The sequence below is a fragment of the Xenopus laevis genome, chromosome 7L (genome assembly GCF_017654675.1).
Source record: "Xenopus laevis strain J_2021 chromosome 7L, Xenopus_laevis_v10.1, whole genome shotgun sequence".
In the NCBI taxonomy this organism is placed as follows: Eukaryota; Metazoa; Chordata; class Amphibia; order Anura; family Pipidae; genus Xenopus; species Xenopus laevis.
The window spans coordinates 59,314,591-59,333,141 of record NC_054383.1 but is presented as its reverse complement, the minus strand read 5'-3'; the positions used below and the strand labels follow the sequence as shown (position 1 = coordinate 59,333,141).

At 42.3% G+C, this 18,551-nt stretch overlaps 1 protein-coding gene across 10 annotated transcripts in view; it reads left to right on the top strand.

Annotated features, from left to right (window-relative positions):
- The window catches only part of tubgcp2.L (tubulin gamma complex associated protein 2 L homeolog), a 221,034-nt gene that overhangs the window by 183,471 nt on the left and 19,012 nt on the right, over window positions 1-18,551 (top strand). For 9 of the 10 annotated variants that reach the window (XM_018224523.2, XM_018224524.2, XM_041568527.1 and 6 more), the window contains 2 exons: window positions 14,182-14,310; window positions 14,383-14,546. In XM_018224523.2, the coding sequence (XP_018080012.1) occupies window positions 14,182-14,310; window positions 14,383-14,546 (293 nt within the window). Of the gene's footprint in view, window positions 1-5,206; window positions 5,265-14,181; window positions 14,311-14,382; window positions 14,547-18,551 lie in introns of those variants that run through there. The other variant, XM_018224530.2, reaches the window with a different exon arrangement.

Genomic DNA, 18,551 nt, shown 5'->3' with positions numbered 1-18,551 from the left:
TTCACAGAACTACAGATTTTCACAAGTCAGAGCCATTACTAGTATTATTTGGAGCCAACAAAAAAGGTTAACCAGCCTCAAAATGCACTATAGCTAGATGTTTAGTGAGTCTTCTAAATCCATGGGACAAGAAATCCCATTTCCGATCAAAGCACATTCCACTACAAAGTTGAGTGCCTCATGGGCATTTCACAATCAAGCTTCTTTGGAAGCAGTATGTAAAGCAGCTACATGGAGCTCAGTGCACACGTTTTCAAGATTTTACAAGTTAGATGTAACCGCTTCTTCAGAAGCATCTTTTGGCAGGAAGGTACTACAAGCATAGTTCCTGTCTAGTTATTACAGTTTATAGTTTTTCAAGCTAACTGCAATCCTGTTACAGTTCAGTTTTTTGTTAGTGCCCTCCCAAAATGTTAATGGCTCTGGGACATTCCCAGTCGTCTTGACAGGTAGGGCCAACTGAGAAAGGAAGATTTTCTTATCTGAAAAGTCCTTTTCTCATAGGCCCGTACTGTCAGTGCAGCATCCCTCCCATGGGGTGCCAGTTTTTGCTGCACGACATTCATAGAAAGGGAGTTAGGTTTTTCTGTCTCCACCAGCAGGCTTGGGAACAAAAACTGATCAGAAGGTGGAGCCAGAGGGACAAGAGAGATTGGAGAAAGTTTATTTAGTTTATCCTGCCTCCAGGAGGAGCAACTTAACCCCAATCATCGTGCACTGACAGTACAGGCCTATGAGAAAAGGATTTTTCAGGTAAGAAAATCTTCCTATTAATGACCTGGAGTTGGGGATTGAAAGTTCTGTTTCTATTTTTGCAGATGATACTAAATTGTGCAAATAGGATCCATGCAGGATGCTGCCACTTTGTAGAGTGATTTGTCTAAATTGGGAAACTGGGCAGCAAACTGGAAAATTAGGTTCGAAGTTGATAAATGCAAGATTATGCACTTTGACAAACATAATATAAATGCAAGTTATACACTAAATGGCAGTGTGTTGGGAGTTTCCTTAAATGAAAAGGATCTTGGGGTTTTGTAGATAACAAGTTGTCTAATTCTGGACAGTTTCATTCTGTGGCTACTAGAGCAAATAAAGTTCTGTCTTGCATAAAAAAGGGCATTAACTCAAGGGATGAAAACCTAATTATGCCTCTTTATAGGTCCCTGGTAAGGCCTCATCTGGAGTATGCAGTGCAGTATTGGACTCCAGTCCTTGAGATGGATATAAATGAGCTAGAGAGAGTAGAGAGACATGCAACTAAACTGGTTAGGAGGATGGGAGACTTAAATTATGAGGGTAGACTGTCAAGGTTGTGGTTGTTTTCTTTGGGAAAAAAGGTGCTTGCGAGGGGACATGATTACACTTTACAAGTACATTATAGACAAGTAGTAGGGGACCTTTTTAACCATAAAGAGGATCACCGTACCAGAGGCCACCCCTTCAGACTAGAACAAAAGAAATTTCATTTGAAGCAACGTAGGTGGTTCTTTACAGAGAGGTTGTGGAATGCAGGTGATGTTGTGATGGCTGATTCTGTTAAAGGGGAACTGTCACCAGATATCACATCTTATATGTTTATGTTCATGGTATGCAGAGAAGTAAAAATGTAAAAATGATTGTCTTTTAAAAATAACACATTGAATTTTGTAAATAATGGCTTTAGCTCACCCAGTAACTTTCAACGACCCCCTTGCTAATCCTGTACAGCCACTTTCCAAATGCTCTTCTTCGGCGACAACACGTCATCAGCCTAGCAGTTGTCTCCACCCACAGACAAAGCCCTTCAGCTCCTCTTTGCTTATGCACAGTCAACTGCTTTCAGTGCTGGGTGCAGTAATATTGCTTGACTAGTACTGATTCTGGACGAAGCAAAGAATCCCTCCTGTCACCAGTCTGACTCTGTTCTGCTCCTGTTTCAATTTGCCCTGCCATGCTCTTCCTGTCCTGTCCCATCCCACTCCCTGTTTCGTCCAGCATTAATTACGGTGTCTATGCTAAGACATCCGACAAAGTTAAAAGTGCGTTCTCTGTCGACCTGACAATTCAGACTTCGCTCCTATCCACACAACTTCATGCTCCCTCCCCCAGTCTAACTGTATCCCAGCTGAACCATTTTCTTTCAGTGCTGTCCTGGACTAAGATGGAGGGCGGGTGATAAATTATAGGGCAAGAGCTTGGAGAATATTTGACACTGGGGAGAGCACAGTGAGTAAATGGCATGCATAGAAAAAGTTGAAAACTGAAGGGGACGGCTTATAGAGGAGGGTTGATAGAGATAGAAGGTTAACATAAAAAGGGAGAGGCAATAGGTATACAGATGCAGCCACTTTGGTTTGTCTGTTTGACACAGAATAACTAAACACAGATATCCCATTTATCTCATTTAACACAGAAAACTGCGTCACAACATCCCATCTAATTAAAGCATTCACCATTGTTCACAATGGTGCTTTGGTATGCTAATGGAAAGGTTAAATGCATTAAATGAGTTAAGATGACTTTAGATAACGCAGTTTCTTCAATTAACCATGAGTCATGACGCATTTATCTCACAAATCCAAGTGGCTTCATCTGTAAGTGTGAGGGAGCAGGAAAGAGCTCAGAATAAGGGAAGAATGGTGCTGTGAATATGTGCAGGCTAGAGGTACAATGACTTGTTTGGGAAATGTGGATGGACACCATACTAACATACATTTATGATTGACTCCTTTAGCACAGAGAGGGTGAGGGGCTGGGTTATGGGTGTTGTCTGAATGACCTAGTAGGTAGGAGAAGGCACGCCCACTCTGTTCAATCCTGAATACAGTTTTAAAAAAGCAGTTGAGAATTATGCTTTTTGTGAATAAATATAAGATAGTGCTTACAAATAACTGAGGTCATTTTAATTGTAATTGATTTGAAGTGAAGAAAGGTGAGGCAGAGCACACTCCTAAAACTTATTGTAATGAGAACACCTGGTGCACAGTGTTAGGAGCACGGCATCCTCCAGTGAATCCTCAAATAGTAAAACACTGGCACTCAAGGAAACTTCATGCATGGTTACCCCTTGCTGGTTTATTAGGTGCGAACGTGCAACGTTTCGGGGCTAGCCCCTTTATCAACGTGCAACGTTTCAGGGCGAGCCCCTTTATCAAGCATACTACAAGTATGCTTGATAAAGGGGCTAGCCCCGAAACGTTGCACGTTCGCACCTAATAAACCAGCAAGGGGTAACCCTGCATGAAGTTTCCTTGAGTGCCAGTGTTTTACTATTTAATTGATTTGATTTCACATATATTGCAACAATATAAGTGACTTTTTAATCAAGGATTGTCACGATTGTTCCCCTTTAATGCCTTTAAGAGTGGATTGGATGATTTCTTGGACAGACATAATATCAAAGGCTATGTGATACTAAATTATATAGTTAGTATAGATATGGGTATATATAATTTATGTGAAAGTATGGAGGGGTGTGTGTATGGATGCTGGGTTTTCATTTGGAGGGATTGAACTTGATGGACTTTTTTAACCCTATTTAACTATGTAACAATGTAAAGCTACATAAAAACCAATCAGGGTCTCTATATCTTCAATACTTAGTAATCTATTTAGGAAATCCGTTGTATCCTTAAGACATTGTTGAATGTTGTCAACTATGCTTTGCAGAATTGGAATTGTTTGGAATTGGAATAGCATGGAATTGGAATTGCTATTGAATTGTATTGCTTTTGAATTGCTAATTGGAAATGCTTCAAATTGGGTTTTTTGCCTTCCTCTGGATCAACTAGCAGGCAGGTTAAAATATAGTTAAATGGTTGAACTTGATGGGCGTGTTTTTCCATCTATCTTACTATTTTAACCTACCTAACTGCTAGTTGATCCAGAGGAAGGCAAAAACCCCATTTGAAGCCTTTCCAATTAGCCTCAGAGGGGGTAAAAATTCCTTCCTGACTCCAAAATGGCAATCGAACTAGTCCCTGGATCAATTTGTACTGTGAGCTATCTTCCATAACCCTGTATTCCCTCCCTTGCTAAAAAGCCATCCAACTCCTTTTTAAAGCTATCTAATGTATCAGCCTGTAATTCCACATCTTCACAGCTCTCTCAAAAAAAAACCCTTCCGAATATTTAATTGGAACCTCCTTTCTTCTTATCAGAATGGGTGACCTTGCGTCAGCTGGAAAGACCTACTGGTAAATAAAGAGATTAGAGAGATTATTATATATTTATACATAGTTATAATATCACCCCTTAAATGCCTCTTTTCCAGTGTGAACAACCCCAATTTGGCAAGTCTTTCCTCATAGCTAAGATTTTTCATTGCCCTTCTCTGGACACTCTCTAATTCAATGTAATGTTTGAGCACTGGAGACCAAAACTGTACAGCACTTACCAGTGCTCTATACAGTGGAAGAATGACCCCTTCCTGCCGTGAATCAATGCCCCTTTTAACCTTATTTGCCCTTGATGCAGCTGACTGGCATTGCTACAGCCAAGTTTGTCTACAAGGACTCTATGGTCCTTTTCCAATATGGATGTGCCTAGTGCAGTCCCATTAAGGGGTATAAGTGGCTTGGAACTTTTAACATCCCAGGTGCATGACTTTACATTTATCAACATTGAATCTCATTTGCCACTTAGCTTCCCAGATTGCCTTTTGCAAGGATGCCGCATCCTGGTTGGAATTGGGCTGGATAGTTTTGTGTCATCTGCAAACACTGATACATTACTTACAATACCCTGCCCTATGTTATTAATGAACAAGTTAAATAAAAGTGGACCCAATACCTAGCCCTGAGGGACCCCACTAAGAACGTTACTTCAAGTAGAGAATGTACCATTAACAACCATCCTCTGTTCCGATTGTATATCCAGTTTCCTATCCATGTGCAAACAACTTCATTAAGCACAACAGACCTTAGTTTAGAATGCAGTCGTTTATAGGGGCACAGTATCAAATGCTTTGGCAAAATCCAAATAGATTACATCTACTGCTCCTCCAATGTCCAGCATCTTACTTACCTCATCATAAAAAGCAATCAAATTTGTCTGACATTACCTATCCTTCCTGATCAGGCAGCAACATAAGACAGATATGTGCAGGCTGGGAACACACAGGACAGAGGGTGGGAGGGGTTATGATTGCTACAGCAGAGTTCAGCCTGTCAGTCAGTGCTGTGACCACTTACTGTTAGAGAATGAACACTCCCACTCTTCATTTCAGCCCAGACACAAAGCAGAGAGGATCTCCCTGCAGCTCTGATATAAGACAGCTTTAGAAGGTAAAATGCTATCAAAATATTTTATTTCCTGCATCATTACATGTTTTGAAGGATAAATCATATATCAGAATATGATGTTTATATAAAATGTCTACTTTAAATCTCTGCCCACGTATGTCAGAAGATTAGCTTTTATAGCAGATTTCTTGTACAGAGAAGATACAGTGATACAAAATATGCATGAAAATATGACTTTGCTTTCACTTTATTCAACTAAAACGCACATCAACAAGGTGCTTATTTTCTCATTGCATCAAAAATAAAACATTCTCAGTCTTCATGACTACCCCAGAGCCTCTCTGGACCACCACAATGTTAGCACAGTTATTCACAGTTCAGATATAACTTCTCTGTATCAGCCAGGCCACACAGGCTACTCTCAAGTCAGCTTCACCGCTGCCCTTTCTTTAAAAGACCACCTCTTTCCAGTCACAGGCCCCTACGCACTCACTCACTCTCTCAAGCTCAAGTGTTTGTTTCTTTGTCCCATTCTCCACAAGTTTCCTCTAACACACTGGAAACAGCCAGAAGCCCAGGTGTTGGAGCACACCCTTTTACCTCTACATATTTTCACAGTAAACAGACCTGATATCTGTCACTCGGGTCCACAACAATTCTGTTGGATTTAAAATTTACATATTTAGAGACTAGTATACAAATGCCTTTCATTTCAGTGTGTCAGTATCCACTAGTGCATATAAAATGGTGACCCTCTATCTGCCCCTGATGAAGACAATATAGAAATGGCCTTAAGTCACAGCTTTATATCTGTATTTATGACAGATATTGGGCGATAACTATTGCAAGAATTTAAATGAATATGAGGTTTTGGTATGGGAGATTTATCAGCTACCGCGGGTGGGGTAGGGTTCCTTTCATGCTAGAAGTAAAGTATAGCAATTTTTATAAAAGGCTCCAGAAAAATCAGGCCAGGGACGTTATTTTTTTTTATTGAGTGAATAACGGTAGCCACTTATTCCTGGGTAATAGGAGAATTTATAGACTCAAATTTTTCCCAATGTACTGTAGCTGTGGGCAAAGATAGGACAGAGAAGAAATTTCTCCGTAGTTTTGAGTCAAGATTATGTGGTTGGTTATAGAGTCTGGTAGAAGGCTAGGAAGGTGTTTAAGATGTCATAAAATCATCATACCATCAAAAAACGATTGCACTTTCTGTATTTTAAAGTGGAATGGCAGCAAAGTACTTAAGTTTTATACATGTGTAATTGTGTGAGTTTATAGTAGCATCTTGTAATAAGTACTCATTTAGCTTCTAAAAGGTTCTGACTGGTAATTGCGTACTAAGGGAGCATTTCATAAAGCAAAGACTGTGATCTGACTATGCTATTGGGAATATAGCAGAGTCATTGAGGCGCGTGAGGAAATGGATTTCAAATAATCGTAGAGAAACAGCCATGGAGCATTGAATGAAAGGTATATATTCTGGTGACTAGCTGTAGATGTCTCCAATTATCTACCAAGAGAATGGTTTAGAATTTATTCTTGAATGGAAACTCCACATTTGTTTGAAAGTATATGACTAACTTACAGTTAGCACCTGCATTAAAGTCGCCCCCGAGTATGAGTTCTTAGCCAATTCTCTCCAATTTGTATAAGTATCTAAATTTGGCTAGTTTTACCATTTGGGGCATAAAAAGTAAATAGTGTGGTATAGAGTGTCTTGAGTCTCTTCAAGCAACAAAACATCCAACATGTGTTGTCATCATGGTGGCTCACACTTGCACTGTGACTTATTGTGGGAGAGCAGAGTTATTATGTGAGGGGTTGATTTTTGCTGAGATGGGGGTTCCTCCGAGCATCACTCATGCAGCAATTTGTGTTGATCCGTTGAGAGTAAAATCTGGAGGCAATTCTGGTGGCAATATTACAAGGTGTAACAGAAAGCCCCATTTGTATTTTATACCTTGGGCAGTAAGATCTTTCAGAGCATGTCCGCATAGATGGAGCCAAGTCGGGAAAGATTTTCAAGCTGCAGTCCATGTAATGTATCTCAGGCATGTTTCTGGTAGCTTGCACAGGTGCTACTAAAATGAAATTACAGTTTATGCAAAATGTTTGATCTGTTGGTGTTATGGCTGAGCACTCTGAGTGCCCTATCCATTGTGAATTCCTCTTTAGGAATTTGTGGCGCTAGCTGCGTGAGGAGGCCTACCAGGAAAGGTTGCAGCTGGAGAATAGAGTTTGGCATGCCTCTGATTCTAAGGTTTGGCATGCCTCTGATTCTAAGGTTTGGCATGCCTCTTATTCTAAGGTTTGGCTTCTCTCTCTCTATCTCTCTTTTTATGTCTTCAAGGTATATCTGAAGAGTGTTAAGTTCCTGGGAGAGCCATCCATTTTCATCAACCATAGAATTTTGTTGGGGAACGACATCATTTATCTTGGCCATTAGGTGAAGTTCTAGCACCTTGCTCTGCCATTTTCTTTTGTAGTGTATAAACTGCCACTATTATCTCTGAAGCATGTAAAAGTATCAGGACTGCCAGAAGTACCGGACGGCGCTGTTTACATTCCCGACAGTCACAGTGAAGATCCAAGATGGCGACGCCCATGCTGAACACATGACTGCAGCGTCGCTGCATGATGATGTCATCACTTGTGCCGGAATCTCGTCATAAAAGGGCGCCAAAAACACTGTGACGGCACCCAAGAATAGGATTCAAACCACTTTTGATCCTGGGTTCCTGTCCTGCTTTCTCCCAGCCTTGATTCCTGCTTTCTCCCAGCTTTGATTCCTGCTTTCTCCCAGCCTTGATTCCTGCTTTCTCCCAGCCTTGATTCCTGCTTTCTCCCAGCCTTGATTCCTGCTTTCTCCCAGCCTTGATTCCTGCTTTCTCCCAGCCTTGATTCCTGCTTTCTCCTAGCCTTGATTCCTGCTCCCAGCCTTGATTCCTGCTCCCAGCCTTGATTCCTGCTCCCAGCCTAGATTCCTGCTCCCTGCCTGTGTTATTGAACTTTGCCTGGACTTTGGACTTTTGCATCTGATCTGCCTGCCCTCGTTAACTCCTGCCTGTGACCGCTACTATTGATTCTGCTTAACCCTTCGGATACCGCGACCTTGCTCCCACAAGAGGGATTCCTCCTTGATCCAGACTACCTCCCTGGAGGGAGCTCCCGGCTCCCTGACATTATTCTTGGGCCATGGATCCCACTGAGCAAGCTCAGCCAGATTTCGGCAGGGCCTTTCGAGGTCTACATACTCGCATGGAGGCGTACGAAGCTTGGCAAAATTATGTCGGACACACGATGGAGGCGGTTTTGGAAAAGTTATCCATGCTGACGCTGACTACTCCAACGCCCACGCTAGTTGCTGCCGACATGGCTACACAGTCCTCCACTTCTGGTCCACGTATTCCTGCCCCACCTCTCTACAGTGGCGACCCTCAAGCCTGTCGTGGTTTTGTGAATCAGTGCCAGATTCGGTTCGCCCTGCAACCTGCAGAATTTAACTCTGAGGGAGCTTTGGTTTCGTGATCACTTGTCTGGCAGGGAAAGCGCTTGAATGGGCATCTCCGCACTGGGAGAAGGAGTCTCCTTTAATTGATGATGCTAAAGCCTTCCTGAAATAATTCCGGACGGTGTTCGATGCCCCCGGTCAGGTGGCGACCGCTGCTTCTCGTCTGTTCCAGATCCGCCAAGGGAGTCGTAGTGTAGCGGAATATGCCATTGAATTTTGTACTCTCACTGCAGAGACTCGTTGGAACAATAATGCCTATCATGCTGCCTTCTACAATGGTCTCTCTATCTGCCTCAAAGATGACCTGGTCTCCCGTGAATTACCAACGCAGGTTGAAGACCTCATTGCTTTGTCTGTCAAGGTGGACACCCGTCAGAGAGAACATCAAGCTGATAGGGACAGAGTCAAGAAATTTCAACCCATGTTGTCTCCTTGCTTTCAAAGACCTCTGTTACCTCCTACCTCCCAGCAGCCTTCTGTTATTCCTCCGGAGGATCCTATGCATGTCGGAAGAGCTCGTCTCTCCGAACAGGAGAAACTCCGGAGACGTACGGCTGGAGTTTGTCTCTACTGTGGGGGTCAATCTCACTTTGCCAACTCCTGTCCTGTGAAGCCTCAGAGTTCCCCTCTTCAAGGTAACCATGGAAAGACTCATGTAGGGGGTGTTACTCCCAAGTCAGAAGAAAACTCTCACAGGTTTCTTCTGCCTTTACAGATCCGTCTGTCCACTAAGACCATTGTTGGCTCAGCTTTTATTGACTCTGGAGCTGCCGGAAATTTTATGGACGCTCTCTTTGGCAAGTATATGAATGTTCCCCTGTTTCCATTGACTCCTCCACTTCGAGTAACCGCCATTGATGACCGACCCCTTGAATCCGAGTTTATGTCTATGACGACTGGGAAATTGCCTGTGCAGGTTGGGACTTTACACAAAGAAAAGTTATCGTTCCTGATTATTTCCTGTCCTTCTGTTCCAGTCGTCTTGGGGCATCCCTGGTTACGCCTGCATAACCCTATCATTGATTGATCCTTCGGGGCAGGTTTCCCGTTGGAGTCCATACTGCCAACAGCACTGCCTTCCTGCTGAACCCATCTAGAGGGTGAATATTTCTACGTCAGATTTGAAGACGCTTCCCTCCTTCTACAAGGAATTCTCCGATGTCTTCTGTAAAAAGTCTGCAGAATTTCTCCCTCCTCATCGTCACTACGATTTTCCAGTTGATCTCCTGCCTGGAACCATGCCTCCTAGAGGTCGCACTTATCCTCTCTCCCCAGCAGAGACCTCTGCCATGAAGGAATATATCCAAGAAAATCTCCAGCGGGGGTTTATTCGCCCTTCTACTTCTCCTGCAGGGGCTGGATTCTTCTTCGTGTAGAAGGATGGAGGCCTACGTCCTTGTATTGACTACCGGGGTCTTAATAAATTCACCGTTAAGAACCGGTATCCCTTGCCTCTGATTGCAGAACTTTTTGACCAACTGAAGGGGGCTAAAATCTTCTAAGTTGGATCTCCGTGGGGCGTATAACCGCATCCGCCGAAGGTGACGAATGGAAGACAGCATTCAACACTCATGATGGGCACTATGAATACCTCGTGATGCCCTTTGGTCTCTGCAATGCCCCCGCTGTCTTACAAGAATTTGTGAACGACATTTCCGGGATCTCTTGGGAAAGTTTGTTGTGTACCTTGATGACATCCTGATTTTCTCCAAGGACCTAGCAAGCCATCGCTCCCAGGTGAAGGAAGTACTCTCTCGTTTGAGGAAGAACTCCCTCTTTGCCAAGCTGGAGAAATGCGTGCTTGAAGTGTCCATGATTCCTTTTCTGGGCTATATCATCTCCCCAGAGGGTTTTGAGATGGATCCTGTGAAAGTGTCTGCAATCCAAGAGTGGCCCCTACCGCTGAGCACCAAGGCAATCCAGAGATTCATTGGTTTTGCCAATTACTACCGGCAATTCATTAAGGGGTTCTCTTCTCGTATTGCTCCTATCCTGGCCCTCATCCAAAAAGGGGGTAAATCCAGCTCATGGCCCCCGCCTGCTATAGAAGCATTTCAATCCTTGAAGGATGCCTTCACTTCTGCTTCGGTTCTCCACCATCCTGATCCGGAGTTACCTTTCTTCATCGTGGTGGATGCTTCTGAAGTTGGAGCTGGAGCTTTCTTGTCCCAAAGACATCCCTCTGATGGAAAGTTGCACCCATGTGCGTATTTCTCTAGAAGTTCTCTCCTGCCGAACAAAATTATGATGTAGGAAATAGAGTACTCCTGGCTGTCAAACTTGCCTTAGAAGAGTGGCGTCACCTCCTTGAAGGTTCCTTGATCCCAGTCACGATCTACACAGATCATAAGAATCTTGAGTTCATTCAAATCAATCTCTCAAGAGGCTGAATCCCAGACAAGCAAGGTGGGCTCTCTTCTTCTCTCGATTTAACTTTGTCTTGACTTATCGCCCTGGCTCCAAGAATCGGAAAGCCGGTGCTCTGTCTTGAAGTTTCACTCTGGTGGATCGTTCTCCTGAACTTCATCTGCCTATCCTGCAACAGACTCATAGCTCCAAGCAAGCGGGACATCCTGGTCCTGCTAAGACTCTAGAACTTTTACGGCGTCTAGTCTGGTGGCCGACTATTCGTAAAGATGTCAAAGACTTTGTTGCTGCTTGTACCGTTTGTGCCACTTCCAAGCCTAGCCATTCTTGCCCTAGCGGGTTACTACAGCCATTGCCTGTCCCCTCTCGTCCTTGGACGCATTTGGCAATGGACTTCATAGTCGAATTTCCTCCATTCCAGTGGGAACACCGTGATCTGGGTCTTCATAGATCATTTTAGCAAGATGGCCCACTTCATCCCTTTACGGAAGCTTCCATCTGCAGTGGAGTTGTCGCAGTTGTTTATTCAATTCATTTTCCGCTTGCATGACTTCCCAGCGGAGATTGTCTCTGACAGAGGTTCCCGGCGAAGTTTTGGCGTTCCTTATGCAAGATCTTGGGTATTGCTCTCCAATTCTCCTCTGCCTATCATCCCCAAACAAATGGGGCAGCGGAGCGAGTAAATCAAGCCTTAGAACAATTCCTGAGAAATCATGTGCCAAGATGATTGGTCTGACCTTCTCCCGTGGGCGGAATTTGCTCATAACAACGCCTGTTATTCATCCACTGGAAGATCTCCATTCATGTCGGTGTATGGCCAACATCCTCAAGCCTTTCCGCAAGACTTTGTTTTGACTGATGTCCCAGCCGCTGATGACCATGCAGCCCATATGTCCGCTATTTGGGCTGCAACCAAGTCTAATTTGGAGAAGAGTGCTCTTGTGCACAAGACCTTCGCTGATCGGAGACGTAGGTCCTCTCTTCAAGGTTGGTGATAAAGTTTGGCTTTCTTCCCGAAACATTCGTCTGAAGGTGTCATCTCCCAAGTTGGGTCCGAAGTTTGTGGGTCCATTTCCTATCTTATCAGATTATCAATCCTGTGGCTGTCAGACTTCATCTTCCCCCTGAGATGCAAATCCCCAACGTGTTTCATGTCTCCTTGGTGAAACCCGCTACCTCCAAACGCTTTTCTGTTGACCAGTCTCCCCCTCCTACTATCTCTGTGGATGGTCAACAAGAATATGAGGTGGAAAAGATCCTTGACTTCAGAATCTCCAGGGGTTCTCTTCAGTACCTCATCAAGTGGAAGGGCTTTGGCCCTGAAGAATGCTCCTGGGAAGGACACTCTGATGTTCATGCTCCTCGTCTTGTGAGGGATTTCCACGCTGTTTCCCCAAAAGCCTTGTCCTGGTGGTCCAGAGGCCCCCCGTGGGGGAGGGGCTACTGTCAGGACTGCCAGAAGTACCCAACGGCGCTGTTTACATTCCCGGCGGTCACAGTGAAGATCCAAGATGGCGGCGCCCATGCTGAACACATGGCTGCAGCGTCGCTGCATGATGATGTCATCACTGGTGCCGGGATCTCATCATAAAAGGGCACCCAAAACACTGTGACGGCGCCCAAGAATAGGATTCAAACCACTTTTCATCCTGGGTTCCTATCCTGCTTTCTCCCAGCCTTAATTCCTGCTCCCAGCCTTGATCCCTGCTTCCAGCCTTGATCCCTGCTTCCAGCCTTGATCCCTGCTTCCAGCCTTGATTCCTGCTACCTGCCTGTGATTCCTGTTACCTGCCTGTGTTATTGAACTTTACCTGGACTTTAGACTTTTGCATCTGATCTGCCTGCCCTCGTTAACTCCTGCCTGTGACCACTACTACTGATTCTGCTTAACCCTTCGGATACCGCAACCTTGCTCCCACTAGAGGGCTTCCTCCTTGATCCAGACTACCTCCCTGGAGGGAGCTCCCGGCTCCCTGACAAAAAGTCATCTAGTTGTTTTTGTAGATCTGTGGTAATCACTGCTGTGGAAAAGGTCATCTTCCATAAATATTTGGAACGCTCCTCGCAGTGACTGTGATGGAAACATATGATGTTGTGAGGCACACAGATATGCCTTATCACAGAGTAGCATTTATATAGTTAAGATGGGGAAGATTTACAATGCACCCACTATTCAGAATTGCATAATCACAGATGCTCCTTGTAACTGGATATTTTGTGGTAACTTTTTAGTTGGTTTTAGTTTCTTCTATTGTGCTAAAATGTATTTTATTTGTATATAAATATAAAATATGTTTTAAATTAAAGTACATACATTTTTCTAGTCACTGTATTCTAACAGGGTTTATGCCTTGATGCACATATACCTCATTGAAGAAGCCATTATACAAAACTAATAGTAGGTTATACAAATAATACAAAAGCAGATGTTGGTAATTTTGCCATGCTGAAAATATTCCCATAACACTGTTTTTTGCTGGTGTGCCTAGAAAACTGAAGATGAATTGCATTTGCTTCCACTGTTAAATTTTCAGGTTGAGCCGCAGGTGAGTGGCTAGCAGGGAGGAGCCTTGTCAATATTAACATATATATAACTAAACTGTATTTTTTCCCTTGTAAAATAGTATAGTTGTTATGTTTCCAGAGACACTAATCTTCATCCAACTGCTTGGCATGAACCAGCCATTAAAATCTTTTGCATTCAGGTGCATTCTGAACAGTCTTGGATCAACTTTGATCCAAGTGCTAATTTCAGTAACCATTTACAGTATTTCTTCACTTTCTAAAAAGTCATCTGGCCCTTTAAGCTAGTACAACTGCTTAGGGGAGAAAAGTCCACAACTTCACAGCAATGTTCACGGCAAGTTGTACTTGCATTATTATGTTATGTACCCACTTAACTGATAATTAAAAAACTTCCTTAAATATATCTTCATGTTTTTAATTTAAATACAGGATGTGTAAGTGCAGCATGAGTGTTGTTAGGAATTTTAGAGGAAAACCTATAAACTGAGTATATTTTATAATAAGCACTGGGTGCCTTTTTTTTTTATTTTATTTTTTGTACCACCTTAGAGATTCACTCAGAGCATGCAAGTACAGACAGAAATGGAGCATCTTACACTGGAACATGGAACCATGATGGGCCCTCCTACACAGTGTGAAAGAACAGAAGAAGCCTTGAAAAAGAAACTTACATCAAAGGTAAGGAACATTAAAGATGGAAGACTTCTGATATAGAGTAACCTTCCAATAATGCTAATTTGCTTTTCATAGTACCTAGAAGAACACATTGATAAATTTCCTTCTTCATTTGGATTTGAATCTACTATAAACAACTTTGACAGCAATTTCTCAGCTCATCTAATGGACCTGTTGGACAAATTGAGCATGTATAGCACCAGTGATTGTGAGCACAGCATGATAAACATAATATACAGGTAAGCAATGAAACTTGGATTTATGGATCATATATAGCACTGGTCCCCAACCAGTAGCTCATGAGCAACATGTTGCTCTCCAACCCCTTGGATGTTGCTCCCAGTGGCCTCAAAGCAGGAGCTTATTTTTAAATTCCAGGCTTGGAGGCAAGTTTTGGTTGTATAAAAACCAGGTGTACTGCCAAACAGAACCTCAATAAAGGTTGACAATCCACATAGGGGCTACTAAATGGCCAATCACAGCCCTTATTTGGCAGCCCAAGAATATTTTTCATGCTAGTGTTGCTCCCCATCTCCTTTTACTTCTGAATGTTGCTCATGGGTTCAAAAGGTTGGGGATCCCTGATATATAGGAACAAAAACTGTATTTTACAGCATTTTGTGGCACATGGTCACTATGTTAGTAGAAATTAAAATTTGTTTGTAACCTTGGTGAAGGAGGTGTCCATATCTCCATATAAGATAGTTACATATAGTTAAGTCAGGTTGAAAAAAAAGACCAAAGTTCTTAAGTTCGACCTCTTCAAACTAACCACAGTGCACCTCTATAAACACATACTTAGACCTATCTATACACTTGTGTATATAACTATATATACTAATATCTATACTAACTAGCTGTAGATCTTGGGGCCACAACAGCCATGGATGATATTCTTGTTAAAGAAATCATCCAACCACTCTTAAAGGCATTAATAGACTCTGCCATTACTGCCCTCATTGTGAAGACCCACCTACGCTAGAGGGTCCATTTTGTTAGACCTGTACTCGACCGATACATATGACCCACAACTCGCACATTTTCCCCACTAATCTACTACCCAACCCTACCCGTGATAGCCCAACTTAACCATCCCACCCAGGGGACACAAGAAACCGGAAGTGACGGCACTTTGGACCAGAAGTGACGTTGCCAAGTGCCGAAACTGCAGGTAAAGGTAAGAAAGCTCCTGGAACCATGGAGAGCATGGGACAGATCGAGCCCGCACCTTTGCTGGCTAACCAGCCAGGCTACTGGCAGACTGCCCACACGGCCAGGGAATCTGAAACTTTTTGCTTAAAACCCAAACACTACGGGTATTCCGTGGTTACCTGACCCGGTGCAGTACTCTAACCTATGCTGCTTCAAATTACAGCTTCATTTGTCTGGTGTAAAGTAGTGCAAATTCTCTAACCAAGCACAAATAGTATGTTCCAGGCTAATATTCCTTAAATGGGATGAACCTCTATAATTATATAGAAAGTTATATTCTGAGACAGTTTGCAGTCGGGTTTAATTTTTTATTTGTATTTTTTGAGTTATTTAGATTTTTATTCTGCCACTCTCCAGTTTGCAATTTCAGCAAGCTTTTTGCTTGGGTCCAAATTACCATAGTAACCATGCATTGATTTGAATAAGAGACTGCAATATGAATAGTAGAGGGCCTGAATAGAAATATGAGGCGAACCATCCCTTTAATTTAATCAGTAACCTTTTGCGTGGTACTTTATCAAATGCTTTAGCAAAATCTAAGATCACATCCACTGCAAAACCTCAAAAAAAAAAAATTAGACAAGCTCTATTACACATAAAACCATTCTGGCAGACACTCATAGTATTGTGATTTGCAATGTATTAAAGTATCTTCAATTATCTTATCCCTTACTACCCCTTCCATAAACTTTTCTAGCACTGATGTCAAAATATCTGGTCTATAATTTTCAGGCTGAGAACTCCATCCTTTTTTGAATAGTGGCAACACGTTAGCAATTCACCAATCTCTTGGTACCATGCAAGAGCACAAGAATCCTGAAGAGGTTTGGTAATTAAAGCGTTGGTTTTAGTGCCCTGGGATGATTACCATCTAATCTGGACCTTTATTTACATTTACATGTTCTAGTCTATCCGCCAATTCATCAATAGTTATATTAGAATTGGGTCTTTTAAAAGAAAGCCTTCAGTTTCTGGTTCATCGGTTGTGCAGACAGATGAAAAAAACATAAGAATGTCTGCAATTCCCCTGGTTCATCAACCAATAATATTAATCTTTGCTGCAGTGCCTACTCCATCTATATTTTGGTTTGTGCAATAGCTATTTTACATGCTTTATTGACCTTGTTGTACTTGACTTAAATATCTAGTATAGGTAAATCTAAATCAACTGGACTTGCTGAGTAATCATTGAAGACGTTTCACTTCTCATCCTCTCTTACTCACACCTCTTTTATAGACAGAAACATGGCTGTGCAATGGGTTCTCCAGTCTCTTCCATTGTAGCTAACTTGTACATGGAGGAAGTGGAAAGGAGGGCCTTACTTACATTCCAGGGAACTACACCGAGTCACTGGTTCAGGTATGTGGATGACACTTGAGTTAAAATCAGATCCAGTGAAGTCATAAGAGGGCGAACTCTACAGGGCAAGACTTACCTGTCTTTCTACACCTAAAAGACAAGGGACACTCCTTTGAAGATAGCAAGGTCCAAAAGAGGCAATTCATGTCAAGGTGGAGAAACCATCTCTGAACAGAGGCGGGGGCCTTCAACACCACCTGTCTGCTACATATAATGCTGTTCTAACATCTGTACCCCGGCAGATTCAGAACACTTCACACATCCATTCATGCAACTCTCACAAGTAACACCTGTTTCTAGGAGTTGCATGACACATTGGATAATCCTATCACAGAACTACACAGAATCAACACCTCTGTAAATCTCAGAAGTCGCCTCTCTGAAGAGTCACAAAGTGATTGGATTAGTGAAAGAGTTTATATGCCGAGAAGCTGCTCGGATGAGTACTGAAACGTCTTCAGTGATTACTCAGCAAGTCCAGTTGATTTTGATTTACCTATACTAGATATACCATGGCCTGGATGAATGGAAATCTTCATAGCCATACTTGACTTGAAGTTTCAGCTGTCCCATCTTACTTAAATGCTTTAGAAGTTTTTCTGGTTTTTTTTACCAACTTCAACAACAGTTGGCCTATCAAACCAAAAAGGGTTTGGTTTGGTTTGGTTTGCTTTCTTTCCTTCTAAGGGAAATATATATTTTTGAGCAGCATTTTAAAGACTTTTCATTCTGTGTTTAATCCTGTGAAAAGCCTTTCCTAGTTAATATATTGCAGAGATGCCCTTATATTTTCAATGCTTGCCCATCTCAAATGTAGTCATTTATTTATTCCTGATAGAGTTGTCTTTTCAACATAATTTCAAAGGAGACCATTTTATGATCAATAGTCCCTTAATGCTCACCCACGCAAATGCTGATTAATTAATTATTATGAGTTAGACCCGGATCCAAAGAGAATGTTGCCTAGTAGGTTCCTGAACTACCTAAATTAAAAATTGTCAATTTAACATATTTACAAACCTGTAAGTTTTTACTGACTTGAATGCCCCATTACTACAACCAGTATCTGGATAATTGAAATCAAGCATGATAACAACTTTACCTAGTTGTCCAGCCTCATATTTGTAATATAGTATTTAGGCTTCATTCTGGATGGGTTGTAGCATACATCAGTGATAATTTTCTTTGTCCAGCCCATAGAAAAAGGGATTCTACACAATTGCTATCCCTGGCAATGTCTTTAGTGTATGGCTTTAATTCTGGCTTTACATAAAGACAAGCTCTTCCGCTCTTTTTTAATATCTCTGTCCCTCCTAAAAAGGGTTTAACCTCAACATCTTAAAGATTCTGAATCTAAAGTTCTTAAGGTTATTTGGAATAATCGAGTCCCCAGAGTTAGTCGCACAGTATTGTACAGATCCACACTCGATGGTGGGCTGGGCCTTCTTAATTACACTCTAGATGCCTTAGTGTGAGATTTCCAACTCCCTGATAAAGAAAGATACCAAACCTCTCAACTTTTAGATTTTTTACAAAAGTGCTGGAATATCTCCACATTTCATGACACAGTTCCTTTTATGAAAGGTGGTACGTAAACAGGTTCATGTCTAGAGGAGCTATTTCACTTCTAAGTAATTTAATACCCATGACTATGGTACAATAAGATACATTA